Source organism: Macrobrachium nipponense, chromosome 11, assembly GCF_015104395.2.
Source record: "Macrobrachium nipponense isolate FS-2020 chromosome 11, ASM1510439v2, whole genome shotgun sequence".
Lineage (NCBI taxonomy): Eukaryota > Metazoa > Arthropoda > Malacostraca > Decapoda > Palaemonidae > Macrobrachium > Macrobrachium nipponense.
The window spans coordinates 1,065,748-1,079,853 of record NC_061087.1 but is presented as its reverse complement, the minus strand read 5'-3'; the positions used below and the strand labels follow the sequence as shown (position 1 = coordinate 1,079,853).

General features: G+C 39.4%; 1 protein-coding gene across 7 annotated transcripts in view; it reads right to left on the bottom strand.

Moving 5' to 3' along the window:
* The window catches only part of LOC135215322 (alpha-2-macroglobulin-like), a 494,644-nt gene that overhangs the window by 245,451 nt on the left and 235,087 nt on the right, over positions 1-14,106 (bottom strand). For all 7 annotated transcript variants that reach the window (XM_064250089.1, XM_064250270.1, XM_064249915.1 and 4 more), the window contains exons 12-13: positions 5,582-5,746; positions 217-323 (exon numbers count right to left, since the gene is read on the bottom strand). In XM_064250089.1, coding sequence (XP_064106159.1) covers positions 217-323; positions 5,582-5,746 — 272 coding nt within the window. The remainder of the gene's footprint in view (positions 1-216; positions 324-5,581; positions 5,747-14,106) is intronic.

The window sequence follows — 14,106 nt, the reverse complement described above, 5'->3', positions numbered from 1 at the left end:
CTAATTGATGTACAACCTCTTCCCATTAAAACTGTAATCAATATAATTCCTACATCATTACAAATCATCATCATCTCTTTCTACTTTACAAATAATAAAAGTAAAAAATTGCTGGCTCTGAACAGACTAGGGCAAATCAAAAGTTTAGAATGAATAAATATTTCAATCACCAATGATATAACAACTTCCACACGACAAGGCCAATGTAATACTTACATCAAACATTTTCAAGGCATCAACATAGTCTGAGTAATATCGTAACACCCATGGCATATGAACAAACCCAGAACTAGTACCAGGGGGGCCAGCGGGTCCACGGGTCTCTGAAAATAAGTTAAGACAGTATGCTCCTGAACTTCAATTGAGTGTGTTTTCAAGCAGAAAATATTAGTCACTTTTCCAATATTTTTTACAAGCAAACACATTACACAAGTCTTATTTAAAGTGGTATTCGTCTCCATCTGCAACCAATAACTTTAGCCCAGAAAAGAGCAATATATAAATGAGTTCTGGTAAACTGAGGTGGAAAACTTCAAGAAATTAAAGAAGAACTAGACTTAACTACTGTATCACACTGCATTCAACATCAAATAATTATATGTAGTCCTGTTTCCTGGAGCTTAACTCCTCCATTCCACAAAACAAACATGTAAATGGCTTTCAATCACCAAATAGCATGAGATGCAAGAATTTCAGATCCATGGCTAAGGACCATACCTTTTAAGCACAATTGTCACTGTTGGCCTAACAAAATTTCTCCCTCCAAACTATAAGGCTGAGGTGAAACACTAGATAACTACTGAATGAACATGTATAAGGAAATTAAAACTACAAAATGCTCTCAGCTTCAAACTGAACAAGGCCTCTGACAGCTTGCAATGATTACAAAAAATTAATAAAAGAAATAGGCTCAGAAGATATGTCTAACACTAGGGTGAGGTGGGGTAGTACTGTACATGGGGAAACAATGTACACATGCTCCATACAAAAAACTATCTGCTGTATTGTGATGTCACTCCATTTAAGGAAGAAGAAAAGCATCAACAACAATTCTGCCATTTGCTTTCGCAGATCCCACCGCATCTGTTTACCAGGTAAGGAAATCAAATTTTAGGGGGTTCATATTCTAATGAATATGGCGTGATTCATTTGATAGTAGATTTAATGATGAAAATGGTCATATTTAGACTTACTTGAGTGAAATAAAGATCAGCCTTTCAAAATTTTTGCCATGAAGTGGAGTGAAGAAAATCAAGCATGGTGTGGGAAAAAACCATACAGGGAAAGATAATACAGCCAAATTTTTGAAGTGCCAGTGAAACTTGTAAAGACCTGCTGATAACAATCTCGTACCTCATCTAAGACCTGTGTTAAGGCCTTTGTTACCTACTAATCACAACCTTGTATATCATCTCGCTAAGCAGTGAAAATCATATGTATATGTCTGTATATAGAATTTTCTGGCCTTTCCACCAATATATAATTCATCACTGTATGTCAATTATGTTCTTTTATTACCATTTCATTGACTATTAAGAAACACAAATTCTTCTCCATCGGTGTGCAAGCAACGGACCCAAGGGGGTTGAGCACTCCTTTTCCATCCACATGCTGCTTTGTATTCACTTGCCCAGGTAATAAATTTATCAGTCATAGATCTGTTTTCATTGACACCTCACAGCTGGTGACCCAAGGAGTGACGGTAAAACAGCCTTTAACGGAACCATACGGTGACAAAAGTTTAGGCTTCTGAAAGCTCCTTCCTTGAAAAACCACCCATGCCACTAACAGACTAAATACAGCATACCTCCCAAAGTAAGTTCTGGCGTGTTCGAGCGGTTTGGCCCTGCCATTTACAATCCACATCGACCGTATTCAGAAAGTCATTAATGGAACCACACGCCGTATAGTTTTTTCTGATGAACCCTGAACACCGTTAATGGACTAAATATGGCGCTTAATTCACGTTTTGGTGTGAAAGTCAAAATGACAAACTCAGAAACTGAAAATCAAACGGACGACCCAAAGATCCTCTGCCATCCCCCCCTCTCACCTTCAAAACTACAACAACTAGGCAATAAAGCTGCCGCCATTCTCGCGGCAAAACACAGCGTCACAGTTCAGCAGGCCGACATACATTTCCGCTTAGCCAAGGTCACAGACAAGGAAATCAAAGCAGTTATCACCATGATAACGCTACCCGAGGAAGTTTTTAATAAAATTACACCTTGGCTAGATGCACAGCCAGAAAATATCAAATACAAAGACCTCCGTAGGAAGTTCACTGAGATTTACTCTATGCCCGTCCCAGAAAGAGCCCAACGCTCCCTGGACCTGATGAACCCGCCCCTGGGGGAGACATCACCCATGAATGCCTGGTACAAGCTACGAGGTCTCCTGATGCTGCCGGACCGCAATGATTCCGGCAAAAGAAGGGAGATCAGTTTATCGTGAGAAATATTCCTGCGGCGCCTTCCTCAGGAGGTGAGGGCACAAATCATGGAAGCAGAAAAACTTCCAATGGGGAAATTGGCAAACGTTGCGCATAAACTCCACGAGGTCACCAAGGCCTCCATGCTCGCCGCAGCACCCGCAGCCTGATAGAAGAGAAGGGTGGGGAGGGGATACACACACAATATACAAGAAAAAGGCACCACTGCAGCTGCAGAGGATGTGGATGAACCCAACCTGGTGTTTTACTTCCACCAACATTTCGGGAAAAATGCCAGAAATTGCAGAGTTCCCTGTGCGTTCCCAAAAAACACAGAGGGTGGCCACCCATAATAGCGGTGGCCACAAGCAACAGGGAATCCCAGCCAGTAGGATTCTTTATCCACGACGCAGTCTCGGGGCGCCTAATGTTGGTAGACACGGGCACTACGCAGTCGGTTGAGAGCGAGGACCTCAACCTCCCGCCAAACCCCACAGCCACACTAGTAGCCGCAAACAGAAGCCTCATCTGCTGCTACGGAATCCAGACCTGCAGAATATCCATCCTGGGGCACAAATGTGAATGGCCCTTCGTCATCGCCGATGTCAGATTCCCTCTACTGGGTGCAGATTTCCTGGCACAACATGGTCTGCTGGTAGACGTCAGCCATGAAAACCTTCTAGACACCGGAACCAGCTGCTTGTTTGTTTGTATGGTATTTTTACGTTGCATGGAACCAGTGGTTATTGAACAACGGGACCAATGGCTTTACATGACTTCCGAACCACAGTGAGAGTGAACCTCTATCACCAGAGACACACATCTCTAACCCCTCAGTGGAATGCCTGAAAATTGAACACATAGCCACTGAGGTGGCAGGCCAAGACCACACCGATCCCGCCACTGAGGCGCTTCAGAACCTGCCACTCCCACCCGCTTGCTGCCAGCCCAGGAATGCCCACTGTATGTGCTGCCGCATTGTCTAAATACAGTGCCCTCCGGAGCTTTGCCAGGTGCCGGGAGCACACGCCAAACACGGCATCTACCACCATATCACCACCAACACATGCCAAATTCTGCCCCCTGCTGCCAAAAAGCTCGAGGATGCCAAACAGGCATTCGCAGAAATGGAGAGAACGGGTATTTGCAAGGCATCAAGCCCATGGGTGTCCCCCCCTACAAACATGCAGGACCTAACAGGGGCCCTACATGGCGCCAAAATATTTACTAAAATAGATCTACTTAAATCTTATTTTCAGGTGTCAGTACATCCCTACAATGTTTCGAAGACAGCCGTCATCACATCGTTTGGGACATATACCTTCTCCTACTCCACCTTTGCCTAAGGAATGCCAGGGCCACATTCCAACGTCTAATGGACAGCATCCTGGGGGACCTACTTTTCTGCGTTTGCTACGTAAATGACATCCTGATCTTCTCCAGGTCCCCAGAAGAACACCTGGGACACGTCTGGGTCATGCTGAAACGCCTTCAGAACAGGCTGATTGTCAGATTTGATAAGTGTTATTTCGGCGTAGAGAAGGTGGACTTCCTGGGACACAAGGTCTCCCCAACAGGCATCCGCACCATGGCCTTCAAGGTGGAGGCGGTTAACAACTTACCTAGACCAAAGACAATCAAGTCCTTGCAGAAGTTCCTTGGTTTGGTCAATTACTACCAACGATTTGAGCCAGACATCACCCGCATCATGTATCCCCTGACCAAGGTGCTCAAGGGTAAACCAAAGATGGTGACGTGGAAAGCACCACAGCTGAGGGCACTCAAGCAGACAAAGGCAGCCCTTGCCAGAGCCAGCAATTAGCCTACCAGGACCCCGCCGCCCCACTGAGACTTACCACCGATGCCAGCAATGTCACCTGTGGAGCAGTACTGGAGCAGATAGTGGACGAGTGCCCCTGCCAACTCACCTTTTTCAGCCACAGTTGAAGCTGCCCGAGACCTGCTAAAGTGCATTCAACAAGGAACAACTGGCATTTACCAGGTCGTGCGACATTTCAATTACCTACTGGATGGCACCTGCTTCACCATCCAGATGGACCACAAGCCTTAGTTACATGCATTCACGAAGACTGGGGACGCGTGGTCTGCAAGACAGCAGTGGCACTTGGCTGCTATATCCGAGTTCGGGTGCACCATCAGCTATGTCCCCGGAAAGAAGAGCCCAGTAGCTGACACCCCGTCAAAGATCAAAATAAATTCAGTCCACCTGGGCATCAACTACGAGGACCTGGTGAAGGAACAAGCCGCAGACCCCGAAACGCCACCTTACCGTGCTGAAGTGGAAAGATGTGCCAGTAGGAGAACAGGGATTGACACTTCTCTGCAACACCAGCACAGGCTGCCCCCACCCCCTGATACCAGCATCAAGACGAAAGCTGATATTTAACATCATCCACGGCCTCTCCCATCCATCGGGACATAATAGAGTGCGCCTGATAACAGACAAGTTCGTGTGGCAGGGGATAAAAAAGGACGTGAGGAGATGGACAAAGAACTGCATACCGTGCCAGACAAGCAAGATAACTCAGCACACAGAATCTGGCATCGGAATCTGGCATCGGAGACTTCCCTAACCACGAGGATGGTTCACATTCATGTGGACATCGTAGGACCTCTGCCCCAGTGAGGGGGTGCCAGATATCTCTTAACAATCATAGACCAGTCAACAAGATGGCCAGAAGCGACACCGATGACAGAAGCATCTACAAGTGCCTGCGCGGAAGCTCTGCTATCAAGTTGGATAAGCCGTTTTGGTGTGCCAGACGACATCACTACAGGCAGGGGCTCACATTCCTGTTAGAACTCTGGGCTTCCCTGGCATGCCTGATGGGGACAACACTCCACAGCACAATGCCATATAACCCCGCAGCCAATGCAATGGGTGTACAGCTGTACAGCAGGCTAGTATAATGAAGTGATTGACTTGTGACTGAACAAATGCTACTACAGCAAAGTGAATGTTCTCAAACATTCAACTCAAATAAAATCACTGTACGGCATTTAGTGCCAAGACATTTTATATTTTGAATTATGCTAGCAAAGCCAACAAGAGAATTCGCATAACTTTACCATCAACACTATTACACTGTATTATTTTGATCTAATAAAGTTTGCTATCTGTTTTCTTACCTGAAGACCCTCTATTTTCCATCTTCTTGCGACAGTACTGAAAATCTTCCGTCTGTGGATTATCGTACTCATTGATCATACTTTGCTCTACTAAGTCAAACACTTCTTCCAATGTTAATTTGTCATTTTCAGAAGAAAGAAGCTCAACACTTTTATCCACAACACCTGAAAATAAAATAATTTACATGAGAAACATATTTTTGGTGATGAGTTTTCCACATCCATTCATTAACAAATGCTTTATCTTAATTAAAAGTTTTTTTACTTTACTTAATTTTCTCCTTGGATGGAAATTATTTAAGTGCATTACTTTGTTTATTTTTTTTGTGTTCATTATTTTTGGAAGGACATATCTTCCATCACTTACGTTCCTGATCAATCCTCTCTGTGTTTTTAGTAACTTTTTAGGATTAAAATGGAATCAGTTAGTTACCATTGATTAAATATATATGCTAAATAGAATTATATCTATACCATTTGGGAAAACAAAGCCCTTGATTTTTTAAAGCCAAACTTGTAGATTAAACATGACAATCCCTACAAATCCTCCAACTACATCAACTACTGGGACTACGGTAATTACCCATAAAATTACCCATTGCCATTTGCCAAAGCAATTTTATCATTTCATAAAATATTAATTTATAGTTAAACCAACCTTTGTGGCACTGATATATAAAATGGTAAAAAGGGCCTACTGTTGCCACTTGTTGATTTGTTGTGAATAAAATTCATAATATATATGTATGTGTGTGTGTACAGGCGATGCCCACCTATTAGCAATTCACATTTTAAGAATTTTCTGTGGCATTCATCTCCAAATTATTCGCAGAAAATTCGGTAATTAGCACATTTTTTCGAAGAGTAATATTCACTAATTACAGTATTTTCACATTTTAGTGACTAAATATACATTTTTAAGTAAAATAAAGATTTACAGTAATAATTTTCAAATATTAATGGTATGATGGGCAAGTGAAACAGGGACTTGGAACAAGTACTTTTGTAGTATGTATAATTGGGGAAAAATTAGCCTCCTATTTAGATTATTTCCAACCGACTCTTGACAAAATAATAAAGTAAGTTGAATTATGTGTATCTAAAAATGTATTTTTATTCAGGGAGTCATTCTATAAGCAAAGATTCAGGTGTAGCATGGGTAGCTCTTTAAGTCCTGTTTTAGCCAATCTATACATGGAATACTTTGAAACTACATATAGTAATAAATGCAATAAAACCTAAAAACATGCTGTGGATGAGATATGTAGATGTTATTCTAACATTCTGGGATAATAGGTGGAGCAATTTCAACAAACTCCCTTCAAAATTAAATGCATTAGTGCCCAGCATCAAATTTAAAGTTGAATGGGAAACAGACAACAAAATTCCTTTTCTTGAAGTTTTAATAATTAGACACACGACAGAATACAAATTTATCATATACAGAAAACCAACATTCTCACTTTCATACATTCACTACTTTAGTTATCACGACATTTCTATCAAGTTAGACATAGATAGCAACCTATTCTTAAGAGTCTTACGAATTTGTTCTCCAGATTTCCTGAAAAAGGAATTTTAACTAATTCATAAGTAGCTTTCGTCTTTAAGGTATCCTGGCAATATAATTGAGCAAGCAATTCTTAAAGCAAACGTAATTTTCTACCAACCCCCTCAGGACAATACCAGAGAGAAACCCAACAAATAAATAAAAATCCCACACCTGGACAGGATTAAGACAATGACCCAGACTCGAGGAAAATCTAAACCTTTTGCCTTTACCTACCCAAATCCCTGATTAACATCCAACAAAAGACAATCCACAAAGACACTGGAGTATGCAAAATCCCATGCCTGGAGACTATGACCAATCTTACAACAGTTCTACATGAAACTCACTCCCCCAGAGATTAATACAACATAAACGGTCAGTTAGGTATGGACTAATGAGTTCAGCTATTTATAACCAAATAAATAACCATAACCAGAGACAAAATGGGAATTTGTCACCTATAATTTATAGCAGCAAATGTTGGTACTAAAGCCACACAATTGAGGCAGCCTTGATTAAACAAAGACAGGTAATGAACATTTCAAAGAGCGCCTGGGATTCAGAAATCAAAATAAAAACTTCCCTCAACCAACTCTTAAGAAGATTATTGAGAAATTATCAGCAGGAGTGACTAAGTAAAAAGCTACCTGTGGATGGATCTCTTGGTATAAATACCACCTTTTTTGAAGAGACAGCAGTCTCTGAAATATAGTACGTACTTACTTTCTATATTTTGGTATCTTTATAGGCTCCTTTTTATTATATATATACGTATATATATAATATATATATATATATATTACATCTAATTCGCTCTACCTTGGAATAAATATATTTTCATATATGTTAACCAAAGGGAAATTTTTTAGCTGATGGTAATTTCAGCGGCTCACAGGCACAAACCTCAGAACCAAGAATTCAGGATGTGTGTGTGTGTATATATATTTATATATATATACAGGCGGTCCCCGGGTTACGACGGGTCCGGCTTACGACGTTCCGAGGTTACGACGCTTTTTCTTAAATATTCATTGAAAAATCCGCCCTGGGTTATGACGCTTGTTCCGAGGTTACGACGCTGACGCTTCCGACGCTCCAAGTTTACGACGCTTTTAAAAAACACATACTATGATAAGATAAGAATCCTTTATAGTTTAGCACAGTTTCTCTCTCTCTCTCTCTCTCTCTCTCTCGTCTTCTCTCTCTCTCTCTTCTCTCTGCTCTCTCTCTCTCTCTCTGTATTTTCCAACGAAAATAATCACTATAATTCTCTCTCTCTCTCTCTCTCTATACTACAAAGATGTATGTTTTTTAGTATGATAAATAAATGATTTACTATTTTCAAATATTAATATTAATTTATACAGCAATAATATCAATTCATTAAAGAAAATACCATAGTGAATTAGTAAGATTTTAGCTTATATTTAAAAAATTATGGAAGAATGAAGGAAACCCCAGTCTTCTTCAAGTAACTTTCAGTAACCTTTTCTCCAGATTCAGGTACTAAAACTGTCAGATATATCAAGTTCTGTGACAGCCAGGAGGGGGAAAATTTGGGGTGTGACAGCCAGGAGGGGGAAAATTTGGGGGAAGAGCTGCAGTGTTGCAATCACTGGTCCTGACATTTTCCCCTCTCTCTCTCTCTCTCTCTCTCTCTCTCTCTCTCTCTCTCTCTCTCTCTCTCTCTCATTTACTGAGACTCGAGATTTTTTATGTACTTGTACTATTTGTTTTTAATACTTTCAAATAATAATAATAATAATAACTGTAATTACAAAATTCATATGTGATAGTATTTTAAAGAAATACAATACGTACTAATCTATCCATGTCACTTTTAATTAAGGTTAACTCTCTCTCTCTCTCTCTCTTCTCTCTCTCTCTCTCTCTTTTGCCACACAAGATAATAATGGATCATAGTGTTAACTCCCTCCCTCTCTTTCGCTGGAAGCGTTATAAGTATTTTTTGAGAGAACAGAGAGAGATAAACACACTCTCTCTCTCTCTCTCTCTTTTACCGAGATGAAAGAATTTTTATGGTACTAGTATGTAAAATGTTTATTGATAATTTCAGTTATTTAATAATAATAATAATAATAAAACTTTAATTACAAAATTCATAATGGTCGTATTTTAAAGAGATGAAAATGACCTTTCCATTTCACTTGTAAGGATAATTCCTCTTTCTTACTGAGATGAGAGAATTTTTATGGTAGATGCACGTGTTTATTATATTTTCAAATAATAATAATAATAATAGAAGTAGTAATAATACGATAACTAATTTCAAAAGAAAATTCTTCCCTTTGTCTTTTTCTGTATCAATTTCCCCACCTCAACTCGAGTGACACTCGAGCTTAACAATGCCATACAATGGTCAACGAATTTAATGGTTTTATGTAATTTCTCTCTCTCTCTCTCTCTTTCTCTCTCTCTCTCTTACTGAGATGAGATCATTTTCATGGACGTGTATGTAATAAGTTTATCATTAATATTTTCCAATAATAATACTAAGTACAAAATTCATATCTGAGTATTTTAAATACAATAATCATTCCATTTCTCTCTTTTAAATACTGTAAGGACAACTCTCTCTCTCTCTCTCTCTCTCTCTCTCTCTCTCTCTCTCTCTCTCTCTCTTCTCTCTCTCTCCTCTCTTCACAAGATACTTGTCATACATTTGGTGTTTCTATTTCTTCCTTTTATCTCTCTCGCTCTCAGCAAAAGAAATGATAGACAGACAAACATAATTGCACAGTCCTCTCTTTCTCTCTTCTCTGGAGAAATATATGTATTTATGGGAGGGGGAAAAAGTTGCCTACAGACATTCATTTCAATCTATTGAAACCGTAAGGAGTTATTTCTCTCTCTCTCTCTCTCTCTCTCTCTCGTCTACTCTCTCTCTCTCTCTTCTCTCGTCTTCTCTCTCTCTCTGTATTTTAATGAAAATATACAGTAATTTGTGAATACACAGTGTTGCACATGAAAAAAGTAAATTAGTGATAATTTTAGAGATACGCCCTAAGAAAAATTGCAAATTAGTAGTGAAATTTTCCCGGTGGACATGTTTTCAAGGACGTCGTTCCGGCTTACGACGATTTTCGGGTTACGACGCGTCTTAAGAACGGAACCCCCGTCGTAACCCGGGGACCGCCTGTATATATATATATATATATATATTATATATATATATATATATATATCTATATATATATTATATATATATATATATATATATATACAGTGGACCCCCCGTATTCGCGTTCTCCGGATTCGCGGACTCACACATTCGCGGATTTCTCTCGGGAACGTTTCCCTGCATTATTCGCGGAAAATTCGCGCATTCGCGGTATTTTTCTATGAGAAATATCCACAAATTCCTGGTTTTTGTTATCAATTTCATCATAAAATGCACTTTTTGAGATAAAACTATTAAAAAAAACAAGTATGAAAATTTTTAGTGGTTTTTTCTTAAGTTTTAACTAACAAAATAGGCTGTTTTTAGTGTTTTTATAGGGGTTCCAAACATTCGTGGATTCTAACTATTTGCGGGGGGGTCTGGTACGCATCCCCGCGAATACGGGGGGACCACTGTATATATATATATATATATAAAGATAAATGCCACGAAGGAAAAATAAACGAAGGAGACTGCAAGATCTTTTGACTTTAAAAGTCCTTTACTGAGCAGATACTGACAAAAATACGAGAAAAGACAATACAAGAAGGTTCGCATAACTGACAGATAGGGATTATAAAGGGATTAGTACCTAGAATCCGACACACCTGGAAGATAAGAAACCTTACCAAACAAGCATAAACAATGGGTGCAATTAAAGGTTTAAGACAATCATCTCAGATACAATCTCCAGACAATTAAAGGATTATAGGTGACAGCTATTCGGAACTTGGTAAACAAAACCATATTCACAAAACATGACAAACATACATTACAACAAAATTTAATAACTCTAAGGCAACTGATTTTTATTTAAGTCAGTAATTATATCTTTGAGGTCATTCTTAAACATGTTACAGATACAAGGGTCTAAATGAAAAAGGCCACGACTAACATTGAAATTACAATGAAAAGTAAGTTGTATTAAAGAAGATTCTAAAAGATTTTGTGATAAGACATCTCTTGACCATGCAATTACTGAACTATCAATCCAATTAATTCGGTGGTTGTTTTCACTTAAATGAATGAATAATGCATTAGATTTTTGGCCAGTTTTTACGAGTATTTATGCTGGCTTAGCCTTACTTCCTGTAAATAAAGTGTATTAGTGAACATGGTATACAAGAAATACTGTGCGTACATATGTAGTAAAATGTGGAACCTTAGATATCGAGTGAAGCTAACTCCAAAAGTGGCGACAGAGGAGCAGGACAAATGGCAGAAAACTTGTACGCACGTACACTTAACTTTACGAAACACATTAAAAAATGTCAGGAAACATTAAGACTAAACTTTACACTTTTTTATACTTTACGTTTTTAAAAAATTTCAATTTCTTCACAACTTTCAACTTTCTGCTTTTTCGTATCACTTGGATCTTCCTGTTTGCTTACTCCTACTAAAGGCCTCTTTAAAAAATAACTATCCAAGGAAGATTGCTTCTGCCTGCTTTTCACAATGCTCCTGAAACGACTCAGGCAAACATCATCAAACTGCACAAGCATACAACCTGTGTAAGCCTTTTCGGGGTGTTTCTTTTCTACAAATGATTGCACCTTATGAAAAGCAGCTAGAGCATCCTTAATTCCTGCTGTTGTCATAGGGTCGTCCTCCTCCTCCTCGCCGCTGCTAGAGAACTCTTCTTGAACGACGTTATGATGCATGGCCTCCAACTCCTTCAGGTCATCCGTCGTAAGCTCCTCTTGGTGCTCCTCGGGGTCATTGATGTCGTCCTCGTCAACGACCAGCCCCATGGACTTGCCGATTGCAACGATCTCGTCAAGATCTGGTTGCGAAACAGTTTCAGAATCGTCAACTGTTTCTGAATCTGCATCAGCTTCGCCCACGGCAAATCCCTCAAAGTCTTGGGCAGATACGGCATCAGGCCAGAGTTTCCTCCACAAAGAATTCAAGGTTCACCTCGAAACCTCCTGCCAAGCTTGATCGATGAGTCGGATGCATATCAAGATATCGAAATGCTCCTTCCAAAATTCACGCAAGGTGAGGCTTGTGGTATCGGTGATGTCGAAACATCTCTTGAAAAGATGTTTCGTATACAGCTTCTTGAAGTTCGATATCACTTGCTGGTCCATGGGCTGGAGGAGAGGGGTGGTGTTCGGCAGAAGATAAAGAACCTTGATGAAAGAATACTCAGCGAGGATATCTTCCTCGAGGCCAGGAGGGTGAGCAGGGGCATTGTCGAACAACAGCAGACATTTCAGAGGGAGGCGCTTCTCTTCCAAGAATTTCTTCACTTTCGGGCCAAAACACAGATTTACCCACTCAGTGAACAAAAGTCTCATTACCCAGGCTTTCGCATAAGCCCTCCACATCACTGGAAGCTTCTCCTTTAGCACTTTGTGGGCCTTGAAGGCTCGAGGAGTCTCCGAATAATACACAAGTATAGAGGCTTCACCTTGCAATCCCCACTGGCGTTCAAACAAAGTGCGAGCGTATGTCTGTCTTTCATAGGCTTATGCCCGGGTAGCTTCTTCTTTTCTTCCGTGATGTTCGTACGACGAGGCATTTTTTTCCAAAAAAGGCCAGTCTCATCACAGTTGAAGACTTGCTGAGAACTGTAGCCTTCGTTGATCGTCATCTCGTCAAACATCTTAAAAAAAGGCTTTGGCCGCTGGCCTTGTGGCAGATTGCCGTCTCGGTTATTGTATCGCCAGTGATTTCTTTGTCTTTTATCCAGACAAGAAGCAGCCTCTCCATCACGTCGTGCACATGGCTCCTCTTGTTAGACAAAATAGTCACGCCCTTGGAAGGTGTAACTGCTTGCGGATTTCGGCTGTATTCCTTAGCGATCACACTCAAACACATGCCAGCTTCATATTTTTTTCTGATTTCCATCTTTGTCTCCATAGAAAGCATCCTCTTCTTTCCGTGAACTTCAGCAACTTTCTTGGGTCCCATGACCATGTATAAGTGTACGTAATTAAGTTATGTAGTATATGTACTAAAGTTCTCACAAAACACGATATAGTAGTACAACGAAATCACTAACGAATTTATGTGAATAAACGAAATTGTATAGAATGAACGAATTCCGCGTGCGTACACAAACGAAGGTGCGAAGCAGTGTGCGAAGGACGCCTTTACGTAGAGCACGATGGGAGAGATGCTGACCAATAGGAGAATAGGATCTTATGGCGATGACTAGCATCAGGAACCAATGGGAGAGCAGGAGGATGGTGGCGAGTCTACTCAGTTTACAGCAACAATCTTTCGTAACCTGAGCTATTTTTGTATGTAGAGCAAAAAAAAAACTTTATATTTGCTTTTGTAACTTGAATTTTTCGTAAGCTGGGACTTTCGTATGTCGAAGTACCACTGTGTGTGTGTGTGTGTGTGTGTGTGTGTGTGTTGTGTGTGTGTGTGTGTATATATATATATATATATATATAATATATATATATATATATATATATATATATGTGTAATATAATATACATATATATATTATATCATATGTGTATATATAATATATATATACAATATATATATAATAAGTATATTATATATCTATATATATATTATATATATATATATATATATATATATATATATATTATATATTATATATATATATATATATATATATATATATATATATATATGAGCCAGTATATAGTTTATGTATCAAATAAAAAAATTTCAGTTATCCCACATTTTGTTACTTTCCTGTTGAGCTATGGATTTATTTAACTGCATAAATAGATAATACATGTTAACATTGATCTTTCTTTTATCCCAGGGATACTAAGATCATTTTTAGAAAGGATTTTT